At 49.1% G+C, this 26717-nt stretch overlaps 1 protein-coding gene and 1 non-coding gene across 7 annotated transcripts; both read right to left on the reverse strand.

Moving 5' to 3' along the window:
- Positions 1 to 1014: 1014 nt before the first annotated feature.
- Positions 1015 to 22436, reverse strand: LOC118383215 (protein disulfide-isomerase A2-like). 6 transcript variants are annotated; one of them, XM_052512469.1, is made up of 12 exons: positions 22196 to 22435; positions 21723 to 22035; positions 20054 to 20260; positions 19148 to 19281; positions 16752 to 16889; positions 16441 to 16557; positions 15339 to 15464; positions 3290 to 3481; positions 2322 to 2442; positions 1758 to 1939; positions 1291 to 1404; positions 1015 to 1156 (listed from the first exon to the last, which is right to left on the reverse strand). In XM_052512469.1, the coding sequence occupies exons 2-12, from the start codon at positions 21949 to 21951 to the stop codon at positions 1100 to 1102; spliced, it is 1617 nt and encodes a 538-aa protein (XP_052368429.1). In that variant the 5' UTR covers positions 21952 to 22035; positions 22196 to 22435; the 3' UTR covers positions 1015 to 1099. The 6 variants fall into 6 exon arrangements, with proteins under 6 accessions (XP_052368429.1, XP_052368428.1, XP_052368427.1 ...); XM_052512468.1 differs by having other exon boundaries at positions 21723 to 22067; XM_052512467.1 differs by having other exon boundaries at positions 21723 to 22099.
- A 3151-nt stretch (positions 22437 to 25587) lies between these two features.
- trnai-uau (transfer RNA isoleucine (anticodon UAU)) lies at positions 25588 to 25681 on the reverse strand. The gene is made up of 2 exons: positions 25644 to 25681; positions 25588 to 25623 (listed from the first exon to the last, which is right to left on the reverse strand). It is a non-coding gene; the product is annotated as a tRNA-Ile (tRNA).
- Positions 25682 to 26717: the final 1036 nt, after the last annotated feature.

A 26717-nucleotide genomic window follows, 5' to 3' on the forward strand; every position in this document is an offset into this window, starting at 1 on the left:
CCTCCAATGGTGGAACAAACTCCCTCACGACGCCAGGACAGCGGAGTCAATCACCACCTTCCGGAGACACCTGAAACCCCACCTCTTCAAGGAATACCTAGGATAGGGTAAGTAAGGGTAAGTAATCCTTCTCACCCCCCTTCTCCCCCAAAAAAAAGATTTAGATGCAAGTGGCTGTTCCACTGGATGTCATAAGGTGTATGCACCAATTTGTAAGTCGCTCTGGATAAGAGCGTCTGCTAAATGACTTAAATGTAAATGTACCTGTTCTAACCACTAGGCTACCTGCTCTAACCACTAGGCTACCTGCTCTAACCACTAGGCTACCTGCTCTAACCACTAGGCTACCTGTTCTAACCATGAGGCTACCTGCTCTAACCACTAGGCTACCTGCTCTAACCACTAGGCTACCTGCTCTAACCACTAGGCTACCTGTTCTAACCACTAGGCTACCTGCTCTAACCACTAGGCTACCTGCTCTAACCACTAGGCTACCTGCTCTAACCACTAGGCTACCTGCTCTAACCACGAGGCTACCTGCTCTAACCACTAGGCTACCTGCTCTAACCACTAGGCTACCTGCTCTAACCACGAGGCTACCTGCTCTAACCACGAGGCTACCTGCTCTAACCACTAGGCTACCTGCTACCTGTCTGTCTGTCTGTCTGTCTGTCTGTCTGTCTGTCTGTCTGTCTGTCTGTCTGTCTGTCTGTGTCTGTGTCTGTATCTGTGTCTGTTTGTCTGTGTCTCTGTGTCTCTGTGTCTGTGTCTCTGTCTGTGTCTCTATATCTGTGTGTGTCTATCTGTGTCTCAATCTATGTGTGTGTCCCTATATCTGTCTCTATCTCTGTGTGTCTCTATCTCTGTCTCTCTCTGTCTATGTCTCTATCTCTGTGTGCATCTCAACAGCCTAAAGTTGTTTCCTCTCGTCGTCTCCTCTCCTTGTTGTCTATCCTTGTTTCCCCTCCTTGTCTCCTCTTCTCCTCTCCTCTATAAAGACTCGCCACTCCAGACTTCAGAATCAAATCACTTTTATTATTAAACCAAGAGAAACCATAGAAACCAATAAACTACTCTTGATCGATTCGGTGCTCTGACTTTACAGCTCGTCTTTAGACGTCTCATTGGCTGGCGGTGGCGATGACTCATCAGTGACCTGTCAGAAGCAGAGAGGGGATTGGTCAAGAGAGCTGGAGTGGGAGGTGTTTGTATTCACAGTGACAGGGGATTGGTCAGAAGAGCTTAGAGTGGGAGGGGTTTGCATAATTAGTCAGGTAAGTTCAACTTCACCTCCTCTTCATCTTCATTATCCTCATCCTCCTCTTCCACCTTCGGAAGCTGTCCTCCATTGTCCAGGAACATAGCAAACATCTCCAAGTCTCTGGTCCCACTGTACTCTACCTCCTACACACAGAGAGAGAGAGAGAGACAGAGGGTATTGTTATAGTAGACAGACTTTCAGGTGTGACTGGTTTTTATCATGATGCCTGACTGTTCAAATCTCTTCCTCATTGCTCTCCAACACACACACACACACACAGTGTAGTTTGTGATAGAGGTGTGACAGTGTAGTCTTTCTATCCTTCCGATAGATTGTGTGTGACTCCCTCCAGGGTCAGAGGTTAAGGGTTAAAGGTTACCTTGCTGTCTTCTCCAGCAGGGTAGTATCGTAGCGTAGGGAAGCCAGACATAGACACTCCCTATACCCGTTTGTTTAGGGTCAGAGGTTAAGGTTAAGGTCAGAGGTTAAAGGTTACCTTGCTGTCTTCTCCAGCAGGGTAGTATCGTAGTGTAGGGAAGCCAGACACAGACACTCCCTCCACCTCATTGGTCGTGGCGTCGATCTTGGCAATGATGATGTCATCCCGGTCAGCGTACTTCTCTGCCAGCTTCTCCCAGACAGGAGCCAGCTCCTTACAGTGACCGCACCATGGGGCATCTACACACAGGCACACCATCTTTAGCTAACGTTCGCTAGCTAGTTAGGGTTTGGGTTACTTCTCTGCCAGCTTCTCCCAGACAGGAACCAGCTCCTTACAGTGACCGCACCATGGGGCATCTACACACAGGCACACTATCTTTAGCTAACGTTCGCTAGCTAGTTAGGGTTTGGGTTACTTTTCTTTTCAGAGAGGATTTATTATGCCACGCCTTGGAAGTTGAACTGCTGATGATTGACACAGGGATGGTTGACTTACAGAACTCCTGACCTCTAACCCATAACCTCTAACCCCCACCTCTCATCTCTAACCCCTGACCACTAACCTCTAACCCCTTGGAAGTTGAAATGCTGATGATTGACACAGGGATGGTTGACTTACAGAACTCTACGAAGACATTCTTGTTGTTGTCGAGGGCGACAGCCTCAAAGTTCTTCCCGACCAGAACTTTAACGGGTCCTTTATCCCAGTCCTCTGGTACCTCCTCGCTTAGCAGGTGAGACTGTAACCACAACACACAGTTATACTCTAACCTCTAACCCCTGACCTCTAACCCATAACCTCTAACCCCTGAACTCTAACCCATAACCTCTCATCTCTAACCCTTGACCACTAATCTCTGATCTCTAACCCTTGACCACTAACCTCTAACCCCTGACCTCTAACCCATAACCTCTCATCTCTAACCCTTGACCACTAATCTCTGATCTCTAACCCTTGACCACTAACCTCTAACCCTGACCTCTAACCCATAACCTCTCATCTCTAACCCTTGACCACTAATCTCTGATCTCTAACTCCTGACCACTAACCTCTAACCCCTGACCTCTAACCTTAAACTCCTGACCCCTAACCCCTGACCCTTATCCCAGTCCTCAGGTACATTCTCACTGAGAAAGTGAGCCTGGAACCATAACAAACAATTAGACCCTAATCCTGACCTCTGAACTTTACACCCTGTGTGGCTGTAGGGGTACGTGTGAACTGGTTGGCTGGCTATAGTGGTGGGAGTATTGTGATTGGCTAGCTCTAGCAGTAGGAGTGATGTGACTGGCTAGCTCTAGTAGTAGGAGTGATGTGACTGGCTAGCTCTAGTAGTAGGAGTGATGTGACTGGCTAGCTCTAGTAGTAGGAGTGATGTGATTGGCTAAGTCTAGTAGTAGGAGTGATGGGATTGCCTAAGTCTAGTAGCAGGAGTGATGTGATTGGCTAAGTCTAGTAGTAGGAGTGATGTGATACGTTGGCAGTATGGTCAGGAGTGATGTGATTGGCTAAGTCTAGTAGTATGTGTTATGTGATTAGCTAGCGCTAGTAGTAGGAGTGATATGATTGGTTGGGTGGTTGTTTACCTTCACGGTTCCGTCCAGAACTCCCTGACAGAAGGTTTGGAGTGTGGCGGCCGTTATCTGTCCAATCAGAGCGAACTTCTTGGTGGTGTCGGTGTTGATGATGCGTACAGTGGGGGCGTCGCCCTCGGAAAGACCGAAGTACTTCAGGACATGACTGACTGGTCCCGTTACATCTATAATTATGAACAATACCTACACACACACACAGACACACACAGACACACACACACACAGACACACACACACACACACACACACACACACACACACACACACACACACACACACACACACACACACACACACACACACACACACACACACGTCATTGCCCATACCAAGGAAAACCTTGAAAAACCATGACAATCTGCTGCTGAACAATGTACTGAATATAGTAGTATACTGTATATAGTAGTGTGTAGTAGTATAGTGTAGTAGTATACTGTATATAGTAGTAGTATACTTTATATAGTGGTGTGTAGTAGTAGTCTACTGTATATAGCAGTGTGTAGTAGTAGTATACTTTATATAGTAGTGTGTAGTAGTAGTATACTGTATATAGTAGTAGTATACTGTATATAGTAGTAGTATACTGTATATAGTAGTAGTATACTGTATATAGTAGTAGTATACTGTATATAGTAGTGTGTAGTAGTAGTATACTGTATATAGTAGTAGTATACTGTATATAGTAGTAGTATACTGTATATAGTAGTAGTATACTGTATATAGTAGTGTGTAGTAGTAGTATACTGTATATAGCAGTGTGTAGTAGTAGTATACTTTATATAGTAGTGTGTAGTAGTAGTATACTGTATATAGTAGTAGTATACTGTATATAGTAGTGTGTAGTAGTAGTATACTGTATATAGCAGTGTGTAGTAGTAGTATACTTTATATAGTAGTGTGTAGTAGTAGTATACTGTATATAGTAGTAGTATACTGTATATAGTAGTAGTATACTGTATATAGTAGTAGTATACTGTATATAGTAGTGTGTAGTAGTAGTATACTGTATATAGCAGTGTGTAGTAGTAGTATACTTTATATAGTAGTGTAGTAGTAGTATACTGTATATATTTTTTATTATTTTTATTTCACCTTTATTTAACCAGGTAGGCTAGTTGAGAACACCTTTATTTAACCAGGTAGGCTAGTTGAGAACACCTTTATTTAACCAGGTAGGCTAGTTGAGAACACCTTTATTTAACCAGGTAGGCTAGTTGAGAACACCTTTATTTAACCAGGTAGGCCAGTTGAGAACACCTTTATTTAACCAGGTAGGCCAGTTGAGAACACCTTTATTTAACCAGGTAGGCCAGTTGAGAACACCTTTATTTAACCAGGTAGGCCAGTTGAGAACACCTTTATTTAACCAGGTAGGCCAGTTGAGAACACCTTTATTTAACCAGGTAGGCCAGTTGAGAACACCTTTATTTAACCAGGTAGGCCAGTTGAGAACACCTTTATTTAACCAGGTAGGCCAGTTGAGAACACCTTTATTTAACCAGGTAGGCCAGTTGAGAACACCTTTATTTAACCAGGTAGGCCAGTTGAGAACACCTTTATTTAACCAGGTAGGCCAGTTGAGAACACCTTTATTTAACCAGGTAGGCCAGTTGAGAACACCTTTATTTAACCAGGTAGGCTAGTTGAGAACACCTTTATTTAACCAGGTAGGCCAGTTGAGAACACCTTTATTTAACCAGGTAGGCTAGTTGACATACAGTGAGTGAAATGAGGTAAGTTAAGGAAATAAATAGGCCATGGTGGCGAAGTAATTACAGTATAGCAATTAAACACTGGAATGGTAGATCGGCAGAAGATGAATGTGCAGGTAGAGATACTGGGGTGCAAAGGAGCAGAATAAATAAATACCAGTATGGGGATGAGGTAGATAGATGGGCTGTTTACAGATGGGCTATGTACAGGTGCAGTGATCTGTAAGCTGCTCTGACAGCTGGTGCTTAAAGCTAGTGAGGGAGATGTGAGTCTCCAGCTTCAGAGATTTTTGCAATTCGTTCCAGTTATGGGCAGCAGAGAACTGGAAGGAAAGATGACCAAAGGAGGAATTGGCTTTGGGGGTGACCAGTGAGATATACCTGCTGGAGCGCGTGCTACGAGTGGGTGAGGCTATGGTGACCAGTGAGATATACCCGCTGGAGCGCGTGCTACCAGTGGGTGCTGCTATGGTGACCAGTAAGCTGAGATAAGGCGGGGCTTTACGTAGCAGCGACTTGTAGATAACCTGTAGCCAGTGGGTTTGGTGACGAGTATGAAGTGAGGGCCAACCAACGAGAGAGTACAGGTCGCAATGGTGGGTAGTGTATGGGGCTTTGGTGACAAAACGGATGGCACTGTGATAGACTGCATCCAGTTTGTTGAGTAGAGTGTTGGAGGCTATTTTATAGATGACATCACCGAAAGTCGAGGATCGGTAGGATGGTCAGTTTTACGAGGGTATGTTTGGCAGCATGAGTGAAGGATGCTTTGTTGCGATATAGGAAGCCGATTCTAGATTTAATTTTGGATTGTAGATGCTTAATGTGAGTCTGGAAGGAGAGTTTACAGTCTAACCAGACACCCTGGTATTTGTAGTAGTCCACGTATTCTAAGTCAGAGCGGTCCAGAGTAGTGATGCTGGACGGGCGAGCAGGTGCGGGCAGTGATCGATTGAATAGCATGCATATAGTTTTACTTGCGTTTAAGAGCAGTTGGAGGCCACGGAAGAAGAGTTGTATGGTATTGAAGCTCGTCTTGAGGTTAGTTAACACAGTGTTAACACAGTGTCCAAGGAGGGGTCAGAAGTATACAGAATGGTGTCGTCTGCGTAGAGATGGATCAGAGAATCACCAGCAGCAAGAGCAACATCATTGATGTATACAGAAAAGAGTCGGCCCGAGAATTAAACCCTGTGGCACACCCATAGAGACCGCCAGAGGTCCGGACAACAGGCCCTCCGATTTGACGGTTATGATGTCGTTTAGAACCTTGAGTGTGAATGAGGTGCACCCATGACCAGCTCTGAAACCAGATTGCATAGCGGAGAAGGTTTGTTGGGATTCGAAATGGTCAGCAATCTGTTTGTTAAACTTGGATTTCAAAGACCTTAGAAATACAGGGTAGGATAGATATACTGTAGGTCTGTAGCAATTTGGGTCTAGAGTGTCACCCCCTTTGAAGAGGGGGATGACCGCGGCAGCTTTCCAATCTTTGGGAATCTCAGACGATACGAAAGAGAGGTTGAACAGGCTAGTAATAGGGGTTGCAACAATTTTGGCAGATTATTTTAGAAAGAGAGGGTCCAGATTGTCTAGCCCAGAATGGCAGTTAAGTTCCTAGGCCGTCATTGAAAATAAGAATTAGTTCTTAAACTGACTTGCCTCGTTAAATAAATGTAAAATAAAATAATTCACTGCCTCGTTGGAGATGTTAGGCCGACAGGAGGCAGTTTAATTCACTGCCCCGTTGGAGATGTTAGGCCGACAGGAAGCAGTTTGATTCACTGCCCCGTTGGAGATGTTAGGCCGACAGGAAGCAGTTTGATTCACTGCCCCGTTGGAGATGTTAGGCCGACAGGAGGCAGTTTAATTCACTGCCCCGTTGGAGATGTTAGGTCGACAGGAGGCAGTTTAATTCACTGCCCCGTTGGAGATGTTAGGCCGACAGGAGGCAGTTTAATTCACTGCCCCGTTGGAGATGTTAGGCCGACAGGAGGCAGTTTAATTCACTGCCCCGTTGGAGATGTTAGGCCGACAGGAGGCAGTTTAATTCACTGCCCCGTTGGAGATGTTAGGCCGACAGGAGGCAGTTTAATTCACTGCCCCGTTGGAGATGTTAGGCCGACAGGAGGCAGTTTAATTCACTGCCCCGTTGGAGATGTTAGGCCGACAGGAGGCAGTTTAATTCACTGCCTCGTTGGAGATGTTAGCCCGACAGGAGGCAGTTTAATTCACTGCCCCGTTGGAGATGTTAGGCCGACAGGAGGCAGTTTAATTCACTGCCCCGTTGGAGATGTTAGCCCGACAGGAGGCAGTTTAATTCACTGCCCCGTTGGAGATGTTAGGCCGACAGGAGGCAGTTTAATTCACTGCCCCGTTGGAGATGTTAGGCCGACAGGAGGCAGTTTAATTCACTGCCCCGTTGGAGATGTTAGGCCGACAGGAGGCAGTTTAATTCACTGCCCCGTTGGAGATGTTAGGCCGACAGGAGGCAGTTTAATTCACTGCCCCGTTGGAGATGTTAGGCCGACAGGAGGCAGTTTAATTCACTGCCCCGTTGGAGATGTTAGGCCGACAGGAGGCAGTTTAATTCACTGCCCCGTTGGAGATGTTAGGCCGACAGGAGGCAGTTTAATTCACTGCCCCGTTGGAGATGTTAGGCCGACAGGAGGCAGTTTAATTCACTGCCCCGTTGGAGATGTTAGGCCGACAGGAGGCAGTTTAATTCACTGCCCCGTTGGAGATGTTAGGCCGACAGGAGGCAGTTTAATTCACTGCCCGTTGGAGATGTTAGCCGACAGGAGGCAGTTTAATTCACTGCCCCGTTGGAGATGTTAGGCCGACAGGAGGCAGTTTAATTCACTGCCCCGTTGGAGATGTTAGGCCGACAGGAGGCAGTTTAATTCACTGCCCCGTTGGAGATGTTAGGCCGACAGGAGGCAGTTTAATTCACTGCCCCGTTGGAGATGTTAGGCCGACAGGAGGCAGTTTAATTCACTGCCCGTTGGAGATGTTAGGCTGACAGGAGGCAGTTTAATTCACTGCCCCGTTGGAGATGTTAGGCCGACAGGAGGCAGTTTAATTCACTGCCCCGTTGGAGATGTTAGGCCGACAGGAGGCAGTTTAATTCACTGCCCCGTTGGAGATGTTAGGCCGACAGGAGGCAGTTTAATTCACTGCCCCGTTGGAGATGTTAGGCCGACAGGAGGCAGTTTAATTCACTGCCCGTTGGAGATGTTAGGCCGACAGGAGGCAGTTTAATTCACTGCCCCGTTGGAGATGTTAGGCCGACAGGAGGCAGTTTAATTCACTGCCCCGTTGGAGATGTTAGGCCGACAGGAGGCAGTTTAATTCACTGCCCGTTGGAGATGTTAGGCCGACAGGAGGCAGTTTAATTCACTGCCCCGTTGGAGATGTTAGGCCGACAGGAGGCAGTTTAATTCTGTTGGAGACTGCAGGAGGCAGTTTAATTCACTGCCCCGTTGGAGATGTTAGGCCGACAGGAGGCAGTTTAATTCACTGCCTCGTTGGAGATGTTAGCCGACAGGAGGCAGTTTAATTCACTGCCCCGTTGGAGATGTTAGCCCGACAGGAGGCAGTTTAATTCACTGCCCCGTTGGAGATGTTAGCCCGACAGGAGGCAGTTTAATTCACTGCCCCGTTGGAGATGTTAGGCCGACAGGAGGCAGTTTAATTCACTGCCCCGTTGGAGATGTTAGGCCGACAGGAGGCAGTTTAATTCACTGCCCCGTTGGAGATGTTAGGCCGACAGGAGGCAGTTTAATTCACTGCCCCGTTGGAGATGTTAGGCCGACAGGAGGCAGTTTAATTCACTGCCCCGTTGGAGATGTTAGGCCGACAGGAGGCAGTTTAATTCACTGCCCCGTTGGAGATGTTAGGCCGACAGGAGGCAGTTTAATTCACTGCCCCGTTGGAGATGTTAGGCCGACAGGAGGCAGTTTAATTCACTGCCCCGTTGGAGATGTTAGGCCGACAGGAGGCAGTTTAATTCACTGCCCCGTTGGAGATGTTAGGCCGACAGGAGGCAGTTTAATTCACTGCCCCGTTGGAGATGTTAGGCCGACAGGAGGCAGTTTAATTCACTGCCCCGTTGGAGATGTTAGCCCGACAGGAGGCAGTTTAATTCACTGCCCCGTTGGAGATGTTAGGCCGACAGGAGGCAGTTTAATTCACTGCCCCGTTGGAGATGTTAGGCCGACAGGAGGCAGTTTAATTCACTGCCCCGTTGGAGATGTTAGGCCGACAGGAGGCAGTTTAATTCACTGCCCCGTTGGAGATGTTAGGCCGACAGGAGGCAGTTTAATTCACTGCCCCGTTGGAGATGTTAGGCTGACAGGAGGCAGTTTAATTCACTGCCCCGTTGGAGATGTTAGGCCGACAGGAGGCAGTTTAATTCACTGCCCCGTTGGAGATGTTAGGCCGACAGGAGGCAGTTTAATTCACTGCCCCGTTGGAGATGTTAGGCCGACAGGAGGCAGTTTAATTCACTGCCCCGTTGGAGATGTTAGGCCGACAGGAGGCAGTTTAATTCACTGCCCCGTTGGAGATGTTAGGCCGACAGGAGGCAGTTTAATTCACTGCCCCGTTGGAGATGTTAGGCAGGAGGCAGACAGGAGGCAGTTTAATTCACTGCCCCGTTGGAGATGTTAGGCCGACAGGAGGCAGTTTAATTCACTGCCCCGTTGGAGATGTTAGGCCGACAGGAGGCAGTTTAATTCACTGCCCCGTTGGAGATGTTAGGCCGACAGGAGGCAGTTTAATTCACTGCCTCAAGCGAGATGTTAGGAGTTCATATCAAATCTGAGCATCTGACTGATCACTGCAGCTGTACATAGTCCATCTGGAAATAGCCAATCTACCTACCTCATCCCCATACTGTTTTTTATTTACTTTTCTTCTCTTTTGCACACCAGTATCTCTACTTGCACATCATCATCTGCTTATCTATCACTCCAGTGTTAATCTGCTAAATTGTAATTACTCAACTACTATGGCCTATGTATTATTGTATTGCCTTACCTCCTCAGACACAGACAGGTCTACCCTGCCCTCGTCAAACCTCCTCAGACACAGACAGGTCTACCCTGCCCTCGTCAAACCTCCTCAGACACAGACAGGTCTACCCTGCCCTCATCAAACCTCCTCAGACACAGACAGGTCTACCCTGCCCTCGTCAAACCTCCTCAGACACAGACAGGTCTACCCTGCCCTCATCAAACCTCCTCAGACACAGACAGGTCTACCCTGCCCTCATCAAACCTCCTCAGACACAGCCAGGTCTACCCTGCCCTCATCAAACCTCCTCAGACACAGACAGGTCTACCCTGCCCTCATCAAACCTCCTCAGACACAGACAGGTCTACCCTGCCCTCATCAAACCTCCTCAGACACAGACAGGTCTACCCTGCCCTCGTCAAACCTCCTCAGACACAGACAGGTCTACCCTGCCCTCATCAAACCTCCTCAGACACAGACAGGTCTACCCTGCCCTCGTCAAACCTCCTCAGACACAGACAGGTCTACCCTGCCCTCATCAAACCTCCTCAGACACAGACAGGTCTACCCTGCCCTCGTCAAACCTCCTCAGACACAGACAGGTCTACCCTGCCCTCGTCAAACCTCCTCAGACACAGACAGGTCTACCCTGCCCTCATCAAACCTCCTCAGACACAGACAGGTCTACCCTGCCCTCATCAAACCTCCTCAGACACAGACAGGTCTACCCTGCCCTCATCAAACCTCCTCAGACACAGACAGGTCTACCCTGCCCTCATCAAACCTCCCCAGACACAGACAGGTCTACCCTGCCCTCATCAAACCTCCTCAGACACAGACAGGTCTACCCTGCCCTCATCAAACCTCCTCAGACACAGACAGGTCTACCCTGCCCTCATCAAACCTCCTCAGACACAGACAGGTCTACCCTGCCCTCATCAAACCTCCTCAGACACAGACAGGTCTACCCTGCCCTCATCAAACCTCCCCAGACACAGCCAGGTCTACCCTGCCCTCATCAAACCTCCTCAGACACAGACAGGTCTACCCTGCCCTCATCAAACCTCCTCAGACACAGACAGGTCTACCCTGCCCTCATCAAACCTCCTCAGACACAGACAGGTCTACCCTGCCCTCATCAAACCTCCCCAGACACAGCCAGGTCTACCCTGCCCTCATCAAACCTCCTCAGACACAGACAGGTCTACCCTGCCCTCATCAAACCTCCTCAGACACAGACAGGTCTACCCTGCCCTCATCAAACCTCCTCAGACACAGACAGGTCTACCCTGCCCTCATCAAACCTCCTCAGACACAGACAGGTCTACCCTGCCCTCATCAAACCTCCTCAGACACAGACAGGTCTACCCTGCCCTCGTCAAACCTCCTCAGACACAGACAGGTCTACCCTGCCCTCATCAAACCTCCTCAGACACAGACAGGTCTACCCTGCCCTCATCAAACCTCCTCAGACACAGACAGGTCTACCCTGCCCTCATCAAACCCCTCAGACACAGACAGGTCTACCCTGCCCTCGTCAAACCCCTCAGACACAGACAGGTCTACCCTGCCCTCATCAAACCCCTCAGACACAGACAGGTCTACCCTGCCCTCGTCAAACCCCTCAGACACAGACAGGTCTACCCTGCCCTCGTCAAACCTCCTCAGACACAGACAGGTCTACCCTGCCCTCATCAAACCTCCTCAGACACAGACAGGTCTACCCTGCCCTCATCAAACCTCCTCAGACACAGACAGGTCTACCCTGCCCCTCATCAAACCTCTTCAGACACAGACAGGTCTACCCTGCCCTCGTCAAACCTCCTCAGACACAGACAGGTCTACCCTGCCCTCATCAAACCTCCTCAGACACAGACAGGTCTACCCTGCCCTCGTCAAACCTCCTCAGACACAGACAGGTCTACCCTGCCCTCATCAAACCTCCTCAGACACAGACAGGTCTACCCTGCCCTCATCAAACCTCCTCAGACACAGACAGGTCTACCCTGCCCTCGTCAAACCTCCTCAGACACAGACAGGTCTACCCTGCCCTCATCAAACCTCCTCAGACACAGACAGGTCTACCCTGCCCTCGTCAAACCTCCTCAGACACAGACAGGTCTACCCTGCCCTCATCAAACCTCCTCAGACACAGACAGGTCTACCCTGCCCTCATCAAACCTCCTCAGACACAGACAGGTCTACCCTGCCCTCATCAAACCTCCTCAGACACAGACAGGTCTACCCTGCCCCTCATCAAACCTCCTCAGACACAGACAGGTCTACCCTGCCCTCATCAAACCCCTCAGACACAGACAGGTCTACCCTGCCCTCATCAAACCTCCTCAGACACAGACAGGTCTACCCTGCCCTCGTCAAACCTCCTCAGACACAGACAGGTCTACCCTGCCCTCCTCAAACCTCCTCAGACACAGACAGGTCTACCCTGCCCTCGTCAAACCTCCCCAGACACAGACAGGTCTACCCTGCCCTCGTCAAACCTCCTCAGACACAGACAGGTCTACCCTGCCCTCATCAAACCTCCTCAGACACAGACAGGTCTACCCTGCCCTCATCAAACCTCCTCAGACACAGACAGGTCTACCCTGCCCCTCGTCAAACCTCCTCAGACACAGACAGGTCTACCCTGCCCTCATCAAACCTCCTCAGACACAGACAGGTCTACCCTGCCCTCGTCAAACCTCCTCAGACACAGACAGGTCTACCCTGCCCTCATCAAACCTCCTCAGACACAGACAGGTCTACCCTGCCCTCATCAAACCTCCTCAGACACAGACAGGTCTACCCTGCCCTCATCAAACCTCCTCAGACACAGACAGGTCTACCCTGCCCTCATCAAACCTCCTCAGACACAGACAGGTCTACCCTGCCCTCATCAAACCTCCTCAGACACAGACAGGTCTACCCTGCCCTCATCAAACCTCCTCAGACACAGACAGGTCTACCCTGCCCTCGTCAAACCTCCTCAGACACAGACAGGTCTACCCTGCCCTCATCAAACCTCCTCAGACACAGACAGGTCTACCCTGCCCTCGTCAAACCTCCTCAGACACAGACAGGTCTACCCTGCCCTCATCAAACCTCCTCAGACACAGACAGGTCTACCCTGCCCTCATCAAACCTCCTCAGACACAGACAGGTCTACCCTGCCCTCATCAAACCTCCTCAGACACAGACAGGTCTACCCTGCCCTCATCAAACCTCCTCAGACACAGACAGGTCTACCCTGCCCTCATCAAACCTCCTCAGACACAGACAGGTCTACCCTGCCCTCGTCAAACCCCCTCAGACACAGACAGGTCTACCCTGCCCTCATCAAACCTCCTCAGACACAGACAGGTCTACCCTGCCCTCATCAAACCTCCTCAGACACAGACAGGTCTACCCTGCCCTCATCAAACCTCCTCAGACACAGACAGGTCTACCCTGCCCTCGTCAAACCTCCTCAGACACAGACAGGTCTACCCTGCCCTCGTCAAACCTCCTCAGACACAGACAGGTCTACCCTGCCCTCATCAAACCTCCTCAGACACAGACAGGTCTACCCTGCCCTCATCAAACCTCCTCAGACACAGACAGGTCTACCCTGCCCTCATCAAACCTCCTCAGACACAGACAGGTCTACCCTGCCCTCGTCAAACCTCCTCAGACACAGACAGGTCTACCCTGCCCTCATCAAACCTCCTCAGACACAGACAGGTCTACCCTGCCCCTCGTCAAACCTCCTCAGACACAGACAGGTCTACCCTGCCCTCATCAAACCTCCTCAGACACAGACAGGTCTACCCTGCCCTCATCAAACCTCCTCAGACACAGACAGGTCTACCCTGCCCTCATCAAACCTCCTCAGACACAGACAGGTCTACCCTGCCCTCGTCAAACCTCCTCAGACACAGACAGGTCTACCCTGCCCTCATCAAACCTCCTCAGACACAGACAGGTCTACCCTGCCCTCATCAAACCTCCTCAGACACAGACAGGTCTACCCTGCCCTCATCAAACCTCCTCAGACACAGACAGGTCTACCCTGCCCTCATCAAACCTCCTCAGACACAGACAGGTCTACCCTGCCCTCGTCAAACCTCCTCACGCCATTTGCTTTCTTTTTTTTCTATTGTGTTATTGACTGTATGTTTTGTTTACTCCATGTGTAACTCTGTTGTTGTTGTTGACTAGTGGTTTATACACATCTCTGCTGTGGAGAACTAAATGACAGTCTAAAAGACTAGTGGTTTATACACATCTCTGCTGTGGAGAACTCAATGACAGTCTAAAAGACTAGTGGTTTATACACATCTCTGCTGTGGAGAACTAATTGACAGTCTAAAAGACTAGTGGTTTATACACATCTCTGCTGTGGAGAACTAAATGACAGTCTAAAAGACTAGTGGTTTATACACATCTCTGCTGTGGAGAACTAAATGACAGTCTAAAAGACTAGTGGTTTATACACATCTCTGCTGTGGAGAACTAAATGACAGTCTAAAAGACTAGTGGTTTATACACATCTCTGCTGTGGAGAACTAAATGACAGTCTAAAAGACTAGTGGTTTATACACATCTCTGCTGTGGAGAACTAAATGACAGTCTAAAAGGCTAGTGGTTTATACACATCTCTGCTGTGGAGAACTAAATGACAGTCTAAAAGACTAGTGGTTTATACACATCTCTGCTGTGGAGAACTAAATGACAGTCTAAAAGACTAGTGGTTTATACACATCTCTGCTGTGGAGAACTAAATGACAGTCTAAAAGACTAGTGGTTTATACACATCTCTGCTGTGGAGAACTAAATGACAGTCTAAAAGACTAGTGGTTTATACACATCTCTGCTGTGGAGAACTAAATGACAGTCTAAAAGACTAGTGGTTTATACACATCTCTGCTGTGGAGAACTAAATGACAGTCTAAAAGACTAGTGGTTTATACACATCTCTGCTGTGGAGAACTAAATGACAGTCTAAAAGACTAGTGGTTTATACACATCTCTGCTGTGGAGAACTAAATGACAGTCTAAAAGACTAGTGGTTTATACACATCTCTGCTGTGGAGAACTAAATGACAGTCTAAAAGACTAGTGGAGATCAAGTTTATAAATTGCCTGGCCGGGCTGAAGAGGCAGTGGATTGCGCAGTCAGATGGAACAGAGTAAATAGACATTTTAACGTCAGAGATTTAGCCGGTGGTAACTTGTGGAATAGACGCCGGCTGGAATGCGCTTTTAACCAATCAGGATTAGACCCATCCATTATATAAATGGCAGTATTTGTATAGTTGTGTACAGTATAATACCTTGCCCTTGAAGTCCCTGGCCACGGTGCTGTATTCAGTCAGAAGGCTCTTCTGCTCCTGGACTGTAGAGTTGATGAACAGGAGGGTGTGGGTGTGAACCTTTGAACCAAAGATCTTATCCGCATTCTGCAGGATAGACAGACACAACACACTCAATAGGCTGTGTGTGTGTGTGTGTGTGTGTGTGTGTGTGTGTGTGTGTGTGTGTGTGTGTGTGTGTGTGTGTGTGTGTGTGTGTGTGTGTGTGTGTGTGTGTGTGTGTGTGTGTATGTGTGTGTGTGTGTGTGTGTGTGTGTGTGTGTGTGTGTATATGTTTATGTGTGTGTGTGTGTGTGTGTGTATGTTTTCGTGTGTGTGTGTGTGTGTGTGTGTGTGTGTGTGTGTGTGTGTGTGTGTGTGTGTGTGTGTGTGTGTGTATATGTTTATGTGTGTGTGTGTGTGTGTGTGTGTGTGTGTGTGTGTGTGTGTGTGTGTGTGTGTGTGTGTGTGTGTGTGTGTGTGTGTGTGTGTATGTGTGTGTGTGTGTGTGTGTGTGTGTGTGTGTGTGTGTGTGTGTGTGTGTGTGTGTGTGTGTGTGTATGTGTTTGTGTGTGTGTGTGTGTGTTCGTGTGTGTGTATGTGTTCGCGTGTGTTCGTGTGTTCGTGTGTGTGTGTGTGTGTGTGTGCGTGTGTCTATGTGTGTGTGTCTATGTGTCTATGTGTTTGTGTGTGTGTGTTTGTGTGTATGTGTGTGTGTGTGTGTGTGTGTGTGTGTGTGTGTGTGTGTGTGTGTGTGTGTGTGTGTGTGTGTGTGTGTGTGTGTGTGTGTGTGTGTGTGTGTGTGTGTGTATGTGTTTGTGTGTGTGTGTGTTCGTGTGTGTGTGTGTATGTGTTCGCGTGTGTTCGTGTGTTCGTGTGTTCGTGTGTGTGTGTGTGTGTGTGTGCGTGTGTCTATGTGTTTGTGTGTATGTGTGTGTGTGTGTGTGTGTGTGTGTGTGTGTGTGTGTGTATGTGTATGTGCCTGTGTGTTTGTGTGTGTGTTTGTGTGTGTGTGTGTGTGTGTGTGTGTGTGTGTGTGTGTGTGTGTGTGTGTGTGTGTGTGTGTGTGTGTGTGTGTGTGTACCTGCTCGTTGAGCTCTATGACCAGCTCCAGACTGTTGGTCCTGATGAAGACAATCAGCTCCTCTTTACCCACCTTCTCCTCCTCAGACACAGACAGGTCTACCCTGCCCTCGTCAAACTAACACACACACACACACATTAGAAGTCATGGTTTAGAGGTCAGGGTTTAGAGGTCAGGGTTTAGAGGTCAGGTTTAGAGGTCAAGGTTTAGAGGTCAGGGGTTAGAGGTCAGGGTTTAGAGGTCAGGGGTTAGAGGTCAGGGTTTAGAGGTCAGGGGTTAGAGGTCAGGGGTTAGAGGTCAGAGCTCCTCACCTTCTTGAACAGCACCACTCTGTTGTTCTTTACTTCGTATTTCTGGAAGACCTCTGGACTGGTTGTCACCCCGAACACCATGTCAACCATCTCCATGGCAACACTATAGAACACCTTGGCCTCCTCACTCTCCAGACTCTGGAGACAGACAGACAGACAGACAGACAGACAGACAGACAGACACCATGTCCAGGGTGAGACAGACAGACACCACGTCCAGGGTGAGACAGACAGACAGACAGACAGACAGACAGACAGACAGACAGACAGACAGACAGACACCATGTCCAGGGTGAGACAGACAGACAGACAGACAGACAGACAGACAGACAGACAGACAGCACGTCCAGGGTGAGACAGACAGACAGACAGACAGACAGACAGACAGACAGACAGACAGACACCATGTCCAGGGTGAGACAGACAGACACCACGTCCAGGGTGAGACAGACAGACAGACAGACAGACAGACAGACAGACAGACAGACAGACAGGGTTGGAGACAAGGGGTCAGGATTAGGGTTGGAGACCAGGGGTCAGGGTCAGGGTTGGAGACCAGGGGTCAGGGTTAGGGTAGGAGACCAGGGGTCAGGGTCAGGGTTGGAGACCAGGGGTCAGGGTTAGGTTGGAGACCAGGGCTCAGGGTCAGGGTTGGAGACCAGGGGTCAGGATTAGGGTTGGAGACCAGGGGTCAGGGTTAGGGTTGGAGACCAGGGGTCAGGGTTAGGGTTAGAGACCAGGGTCAGGGTTAGGCTGGAGACCAGGGGTCAGGGTTAGGGTTGAGACCAGGGGTCAGGGTTAGGCTGGAGACCAGGGGTCAGGGTTAGGTTGGAGACCAGGTGTCAGGGTCAGGGTCAGAGACCAGGGGTCAGGGTCAGGGTTGGAGACCAGGGGTCAGAGACCAGGGTCAGAGACCAGGGGTCAGGGTTAGGGTTGGAGACCAGGGGTCAGGGTCAGGGTTGGAGACCAGGGGTCAGAGACCAGGGTCGGAGACCAGGGGTCAGGGTTAGGGTTGGAGACCAGGGGTCAGGGTCAGGGCTGGAGACCAGGGGTCAGGGTTAGGGTTGGAGACCAGGGGTCAGGATTAGGGTTGGAGACCAGGGGTCAGGGTTAGGTTGGAGACCAGGGTCAGGGTCAGGCTGGAGACCAGGGGTCAGTGTCAGGGTTGGAGACCAGGGTTCAGGGTTAGGGTTAGAGACCAGGGGTCAGGGTTAGGGTTGGAGACCAGGGGTCAGGGTTAGGGTTTGAGACCAGGGGTCAGGGTCAGGGTTGGAGACCAGGGGTCAGGGTTAGGGTTGGAGACCAGGGGTCAGGGTCAGGGTTGGAGACCAGGGGTCAGGGTTAGAGTTGGAGACCAGGGGTCAGTGTCAGGGTTGGAGACCAGGGGTCAGGGTTAGGGTTAGAGACCAGGGGTCAGGGTTAGGGTTGGAGACCAGGGGTCAGGGTTAGGGTTAGAGACCAGGGGTCAGGGTTAGGGTTGGAGACCAGGGGTCAGGGTTAGGGTTTGAGACCAGGGGTCAGGGTCAGGGTTGGAGACCAGGGGTCAGGGTTAGGGTTGGAGACCAGGGGTCAGGGTCAGGGTTGGAGACCAGGGGTCAGGGTTAGGGCTGGAGACCAGGGTCAGGGTCAGGGTTAGGTTTGGAGACCAGGGTCAGGGTTAGGGTTGGAGACCAGGGGTCAGGGTTGGAGACCACGGGTCAGGGTTGGAGACCAGGGTCAGGGTCAGGCTGGAGACCAGGGGTCAGGGTTAGGGCTGGAGACCAGGGGTCAGGGTCAGGGTTGCAGACCAGGGGTCAGGCTGGAGACCAGGGGTCAGGGTTAGGCTGGAGACCAGGGGTCAGGGTCAGGGTTGGAGACCAGGGGTCAGGGTTAGGGTTGGAGACCAGGGGTCAGGGTCAGGGTTGGAGACCAGGGGTCAGGGTTAGGGTTGGAGACCAGGGGTCAGGGTTAGGGTTTGAGACCAGGGGTCAGGGTCAGGGTTTGAGACCAGGGGTCAGGGTCAGGGTTGGAGACCAGGGGTCAGGGTCAGGGTTGGAGACCAGGGGTCAGGGTTAGGGTTTGAGACCAGGGGTCAGGGTCAGGGTTTGAGACCAGGGGTCAGGGTCAGGGTTGGAGACCAGGGGTCAGGGTCAGGGTTGGAGACCAGGGGTCAGGGTCAGGGTTGGAGACCAGGGGTCAGGGTTAGGGTTTGAGACCAGGGGTCAGGGTCAGGGTTGGAGACCAGGGGTCAGGGTCAGGGTTGGAGACCAGGGGTCAGGGTTAGGGTTGGAGACCAGGGGTCAGGGTTAGGGTTGGAGACCAGGGGTCAGGGTTAGGGTTGGAGACCAGGGGTCAGGGTTAGGGTTGGAGACCAGGGGTCAGGGTTAGGTTTGGAGACCAGGGGTCAGGGTACTCACAGTGAAGAACCCCAGCACTGTAACGTTGTGAAAGCTGATGTGTTCTGAAGCGGCATCAGTCGTCTCTAACACCACGGCACTGGGACCTGACCGCCTCTTCAACCACTGGACAATACCCTGCACTGTCCTCTTCCCTAAAACACACACAGTTTGATGGTTAGGTTTAGGGTCAGTAGGGTTTGAGGTCAGGGGCTAGAGGTTATTACCAGTGAAGTCGATGGGGTTGCTTCTGTCTCCGTCGGTGAACAGTTTGATGGTCAGGTTTAGGGTCAGTAGGGTTTGAGGTCAGGGGCTAGAGGTTATTACCAGTGAAGTCGATGGGGTTGCTTCTGTCTCCGTCGGTGAACAGTTTGATGGTTAGGTTTAGGGTCAGTAGGGTTTGAGGTCAGGGGCTAGAGGTTATTACCAGTGAAGTCGATGGGGTTGCTTCTGTCTCCGTAGGTGAACAGTTTGATGGTCAGGTTTAGGGTCAGTAGGGTTTGAGGTCAGGGGCTAGAGGTTATTACCAGTGAAGTTGATGGGGTTGCTTCTGTCTCCGTCGGTGAACAGTTTGATGGTTAGGTTTAGGGTCAGTAGGGTTTGAGGTCAGGGGCTAGAGGTTATTACCAGTGAAGTCGATGGGGTTGCTTCTGTCTCCGTCGGTGAACAGTTTGATGGTTAGGTTTAGGGTCAGTAGGGTTTGAGGTCAGGGGCTAGAGGTTATTACCAGTGAAGTCGATGGGGTTGCTTCTGTCTCCGTCGGTGAACAGTTTGATGGTTAGGTTTAGGGTCAGTAGGGTTTGAGGTCAGGGGCTAGAGGTTATTACCAGTGAAGTCGATGGGGTTGCTTCTGTCTCCGTCGGTGAACAGTTTGATGGTTAGGTTTAGGGTCAGTAGGGTTTGAGGTCAGGGGCTAGAGGTTATTACCAGTGAAGTCGATGGGGTTGCTTCTGTCTCCGTCGGTGAACAGTTTGATGGTTGGGAAACTTCCGACATCAAACTCTTCCGCCAGCTCCTTCTCCTCTGCAGCATCCACTTTAGCCAGACGGTATCCCTCGCTCTCTCCCTTCAACACCCCCGCTGACTCCACATACACCGGCTCCAACTGACGGCAGTGACCACACCACGGAGCATCTACACACACACACACACACACACACACACACACACACACACACACACACACACACACACACACACACACACACACACACACACACACACACACACACACACAATATGGCAAATTAATGATAAAATGCAAATATACCAGATCAGATCCAGAGTCAGTTGAGGCTAAACTGGTAGCCATGGTAACTCCTCATAACCTTAACCTCAGGTAGAGGTAGCCCTGGTAGCCATGGTAACTCCTCCTAACCTTAACCTCAGGTAGAGATAGCCCTGGTAACTCCTCCTAACCTTAACCTCAGGTAGAGATAGCCATGGTAACTCCTCCTAACCTTAACCTCAGGTAGAGATAGCCCTGGTAACTCCTCCTAACCTTAACCTCAGGTAGAGGTAGCCCTGGTAACTCCTCCTAACCTTAACCTCAGGTAGAGGTAGCCCTGGTAACTCCTCCTAACCTTAACCTCAGGTAGAGGTAGCCCTGGTAACTCCTCCTAACCTTAACCTCAGGTAGAGGTAGCCCTGGTAACTCCTCCTAACCTTAACCTCAGGTAGAGGTAGCCATGGTAACTCCTCCTAACCTTAACCTCAGGTAGAGATAGCCCTGGTAACTCCTCCTAACCTTAACCTCAGGTAGAGGTAGCCCTGGTAACTCCTCCTAACCTTAACCTCAGGTAGAGGTAGCCCTGGTAACTCCACCTAACCTTAACCTCAGGTAGAGGTAGCCCTGGTAACTCCTCCTAACCTTAACCTCAGGTAGAGGTAGCCATGGTAACTCCTCCTAACCTTAACCTCAGGTAGAGGTAGCCATGGTAACTCCTCCTAACCTTAACCTCAGGTAGAGATAGCCCTGGTAACTCCTCCTATCCTTAACCTCAGGTAGAGGTAGCCCTGGTAACTCCTCCTAACCTTAACCTCAGGTAGAGATAGCCCTGGTAACCATGGTAACTCCTCCTAACCTTAACCTCAGGTAGAGGTAGCCCTGGTAGCCATGGTAACTCCTCCTAACCTTAACCTCAGGTAGAGGTAGCCCTGGGAGAATGTACATGTGCTGCAGTTGGAGAGAACATGTGAACATTCAGCTGATAAGGGTCCTTAGTGATGACGAGTGTTAAAGGTCAGGGAGTAAAACAAATAAGGGTCCTGAGAGATGACGAGGGTTAGGGTAAGGGAGTAATAGAGTCATGAGGATGAAGAGAAGGTTTCAAATTAATTGTACAACTGGCCAGGATGACTAGGTGACTAACCCTAACCCAAGATGACTAGGTAACTAACCCTAACCCTAACCCAGATGACTAGGTGATTAACCCTAACCCAGATGACTAGGTGACTAACCCTAACCCAGATGACTAGGTGACTAACCCTAACCCAGATGACTAGGTAACTAACCCTAACCCAAGATGACTGGGTGACTAACCCTAACCAAGATGACTAGGCAACTAACCTTAACCTTCACTATGTTGCTACTCACAGAACTCAACCAGCAGGAACTTGTTTTCACTCAGGGCCCTTTGGAAGTTATTGATGTGTAGAACCATCACGTCCTTCTCCTCCTCTATCTCAGTCGTTTTCTCTTTCTTCTCCGGCTCCGTCTCCTGTTCCGCTGTGTCGGTCTGTTCTGGACTGGTGTCCTCCGCCGTCTCGGTCCGGGACACATGGAGAACCAGAACCACGGCTACTAGAACCACACAGAACCGCATGGTGATGATGCTGATGGAGAATAACCCTCGTCACAAACTGTTCTGCTGGTCACACACTATCCTGTCCACAAGTCACGCAGTGTCCTGTCTCTCCTGTCCACTAGTCACGCAGTGTCCTGTCTCTCCTGTCCACTAGTCACGCAGTGTCCTGTCTCTCCTGTCCACTAGTCACGCAGTGTCCTGTCTCTCCTGTCCACTGGTCACTCAGTGTCCTGTCTCTCCTGTCCACAAGTCACGCAGTGACCTGTCTCTCCTGTCCACAAGTCACGCAGTGTCCTGTCTCTCCTGTCCACTAGTCACGCAGTGTCCTGTCTCTCCTGTCCACTGGTCACACTCTGTCCTGTCTCTCCTGTCCACTGGTCACACTCTGTCCTGTCTCTCTTGTCCACTGGTCACACTCTGTCCTGTCTCTCCTGTCCACTGGTCACACTCTGTTCTGTATCTCCTCTGTTCTGTCTCACTGCCACACACAACTGATAACACAGTCTCCTCTGACGAGCACAACAGGTGCGTGTGTGTGTGTGTCAGAATCCTACTGGTCTCACTACCGACCAATCAGAAGCCGAATCCCAATCTTAAATGGCCAATCACAAAGTGTCACATTTCACTGGAGTAGAAACGGTAGCTCAGTTCAAACATACACACACACACACACGCACACACGCACGCACGCACGCACGCACGCACACACACACACACACACGCGCACGCGCACGCGCACGCGCACACGCACACGCACACGCACAAACATATATACAGTGGGGCAAAAGTATTTAGTCAGTCACCAATTGTGCAAGTTCTCCCACTTAAAAAGATGAGAGAGGCCTGTAATTTTCATCAAAGGTACACTTCAACTATGACAGACAAAATGAGAAGAAAGAAAATCCAGAAAATCACATTGTAGGATTTTTAATGAATTTATTTGCAAATTATGGTGGAAAATAAGTGTTTGGTCACCTACAAACAAGCAGGATTTCTGGCTCTCACAGACCTGTAACTTCTTCCTTAAGAGGCTCCTCTGTACTCCACTTGTTACCTGTATTAATGGCACCTGTTTGAACTTGTTATCAGTACAAAAGACACCTGTCCACAACCTCAATCAGTCACACTCCAAACTCCACTATGGCCAAGACCATAGAGCTGTCAAAGGACACCAGAAACAAAATGGTAGACCTGCACCAGGCTGGGAAGACTGAATCTGCAATAGGTAAGCAGCTTGGTTTGAAGAAATCAACTGTGGGAGCAATTATTAGGAAATGGAAGACATACAAGACCACTGATAATCTCCCTCGATCTGGGGCTCCACGCAAGATCTCACCCCGTGGGGTCAAAATGATCACAAGACCGGTGAGCAAAAATCACAGAACCACACGGGGGGACCTAGTGAATGATCTGCAGAGAGCTGGGACCACAGTAACAAAGCCTACCATCAGTAACACACTACGTCGCCAGGGACTCAAATCCTGCAGTGCCAGACATGTCCCCCTGCTTAATCCAGTACATGTCCAGGCCCGTCTGAAGTTTGCTAAAGAGCATTTGGATGATCCAGAAGAAGATTGGGAGAATGTCATATGGTCAGATGAAACCAAAATATAACTTTTTGGTAAAAACTCAACTCGTCGTGTTTGGAGGACAAAGAATGCTGAGTTGCATCCAAAGAACACCATACCTACTGTGAAGCATGGGGGTGGAAACATCATGCTTTGGGGCTGTTTTTCTGCAAAGGGACCAGGACGACTGATCCGTGTAAAGGAAAGAATGAATGGGGCCATGTATCGTGAGATTTTGAGTGAAAACCTCCTTCCATCAGCAAGGGCATTGAAGATTAAACGTGGCTGGGTCTTTCAGCATGACAATGATCCCAAACACACTGCCCGGGCAACGAAGGAGTGGCTTCGTAAGACTCATTTCAAGGTCCTGGAGTGGCCTAGCCAGTCTCCAGATCTCAACCCCATAGAAAATCTTTGGAGGGAGTTGAAAATCTGTGTTGCCCAGCAACAGCCCCAAAACATCACTGCTCTAGAGGAGATCTGCATGGAGGAATGGGCCAATATACCAGCAACAGTGTGTGAAAACCTTTTGAAGACTTACAGAAAACGTTTGACCTCAGTCATTGCCAACAAAGGGTATATAACAAAGTAATGAGATCAACTTTTGTTATTGACCAAATACTTATTTTCCACCATAATTTGCAAAAAAATTCATGGGATTTTCTGGATTTTCCTTTCTCATTTTGTCTGTCATAGTTGAAGTGTACCTATGATTAAAATTACAGGCCTCTCTCATCTTTTTAGGTGGGAGAACTTGCACAATTGGTGGCTGACTAAATACTTTTTTAAATACTGTATATATATATATATATATATATATATATATATATATATATATATATATATGTATATATATAACTCATATAACTCACATATATAACTCGCAAACAGCCATCCGCTTTGACTTTCGAGCAGTCTCGACCAACCTGCTTTGCTGACTTGTCAGGCATATATCTTGTGATACAGAAGACTATGAAGCATGACACTCTTAATCTCAGGGTCAGAAAACTAAGGATTTGAATACTAGCTGTGCCTGCACTCTGACCTGTTATCAAAATGACATACTTATGTAATGTCCTCCTGAATGGATTGAAAAATGCTCCTTTTCTGGACAAGAAATAGACAGGCAGAGGCTTCAAGAAGAATACTTGCTCCTGGTGGGGCTTGAACTCATAAGCTTGTTGTCTAATTGCTGTATACTGCTGTGTAAATACCCTAACAGACTGCACCACAGGATCCATCAACAACACTTTCAATGATCACCATATTTTGCAGAAACGGAGCTATACGATATTCGGACCAAGTCAATATAACTTTTAAGGTACCTGGCTAGCTCAGTCGGTAGAGCATGAGATTCTTAATCTCAGGGTCGTGGGTTTGATCCCCACGTTAGGTGGTTATTTTCTCTGCAGAAGCACCAACACACTTCGCAAACAGCCATCCGCTTGGACTTTCGAGCAGTCTAGCCACCCTGCATTGCTGACTTGTCAGGCATAGCTGGTGATACAGAAGACTATGAATTTGAATACTAGCTGTGCCTGCACTCTGACCTGTTAACTCAATGACTTATACTGCTGTATAAGTAAAACAGGCTAACCAATTGCACCACAGGATCCATTAACAACACTCTCACTGATCACCATATTTTGCACAAACGGAGCTGTACGATATTCGGACCAGGTCAATATTACCGCTGAGATGCCTGGTTAGCTCAGTCGGTAGAGCATGACACTCTTAATCTCAGGGTCAGAAAACTAAGGATTTGAATACTAGCTGTGCCTGCACTCTGACCTGTTATCAAAATGACATACTTAAGTAATGTCCTTCTAAACGTGGTCCTTCTGTAGCTCAGTTGGTAGAGCATGGCGCTTGTAACGCCAGGGTAGTGGGTTCGATCCCCGCGACCACCCATACGTAGAATGTATGCACACATGACTGTAAGTCGCTTTGGATAAAAGCGTCTGCTAAATGGCATATATTATTATATTATTATTATATTATTATTATTATAATTATTATAAATGGATTGAAAAATGCTCCTTTTCTGGACAATAAATAGACAGGCAGAGGGTTCAAGAAAAGTACATGCTCCTGGTGAGCCTTGAACTCACAACCTCGGCATTGCTTCGCTGCGTACTGCTGTATAAGTACCACGCGCTAACCGATTGCACCACAGGAGCCTGATCACATGTTTCCCATATTTTGCACAAACATAGTCCGACAATTGATCTCCCTGGCTAACTCAGACGGTAGAGCATGAGACTCTTTATCTCATATTCGAACCTGTAAGAAAGTGCTATTTCTTATGCAAATGACCAGCTTACTGCTATTGTAACAGAATAACTTTACGTCCGTCCCCTCGCCCATACCCGGGCGCGAACCAGGGACCCTCTGCACACATCAACAACAGTCACCCTCGAAGCATCGTTACCCATCGCTCCACAAAAGCCACGGCCCTTGCAGAGCAAGGGGAACTACTACTTCAAGGTCTCAGAGCAAGTGACGTAACCGATTGAAACGCACACCGCTAACTAAGCTAGCCATTTCACATCCGTTACACTATTACATTGCTATAACTGAGACAACACATAACAACGTATTTTCACAGTAAAACATGGTAGGCCTCATACAGGATATCTCTCACACATACACACACTAATTTAAATCATCCACAACACTGTCGAAACAGGATATATAGCCGTCAGTTCGGCCACAACATCCCGTGACTGCAAGAGCACACACACATACACACACTAACTGCCGAGGACACACAGATAAGAGCGCACAACACATGCACCCACACATTGCGACAAGATTCAGAAGGATGACGAACGGCTCAACAAGACCAATCCAAGAAGACAACACCTCAACTGTGACCAACCAGAAGACCAGAACTTCCAGACTCAACCTACTTTCTGTACTGTACATAACATGCTTGCACTCTGTTATCGGGGCTTCTTTCTGCTGGTTCCTTGTGAGCTGAATGAACGAGCCCGTATACGCTGTACCAGATATCTTTACTCTTAATTAAACTGTCGCTTGTCGTACAATTTACCACCTTGTCTGAATCGATCCTTGACCGACCCGCCCTATCTACATATCCCATTATCAACAGAATCTTGGTAGCAGAGGATGGTTTACTAAAGACCCAGTCCAGAGTGGTTGATGTGGGTGTGAGGGGGCGAGTTGGTGGAAGGACGGTTCGCGGAGGACAGG

The sequence above is a fragment of the Oncorhynchus keta genome, unplaced genomic scaffold (assembly GCF_023373465.1).
Source record: "Oncorhynchus keta strain PuntledgeMale-10-30-2019 unplaced genomic scaffold, Oket_V2 Un_contig_84_pilon_pilon, whole genome shotgun sequence".
In the NCBI taxonomy this organism is placed as follows: Eukaryota; Metazoa; Chordata; class Actinopteri; order Salmoniformes; family Salmonidae; genus Oncorhynchus; species Oncorhynchus keta.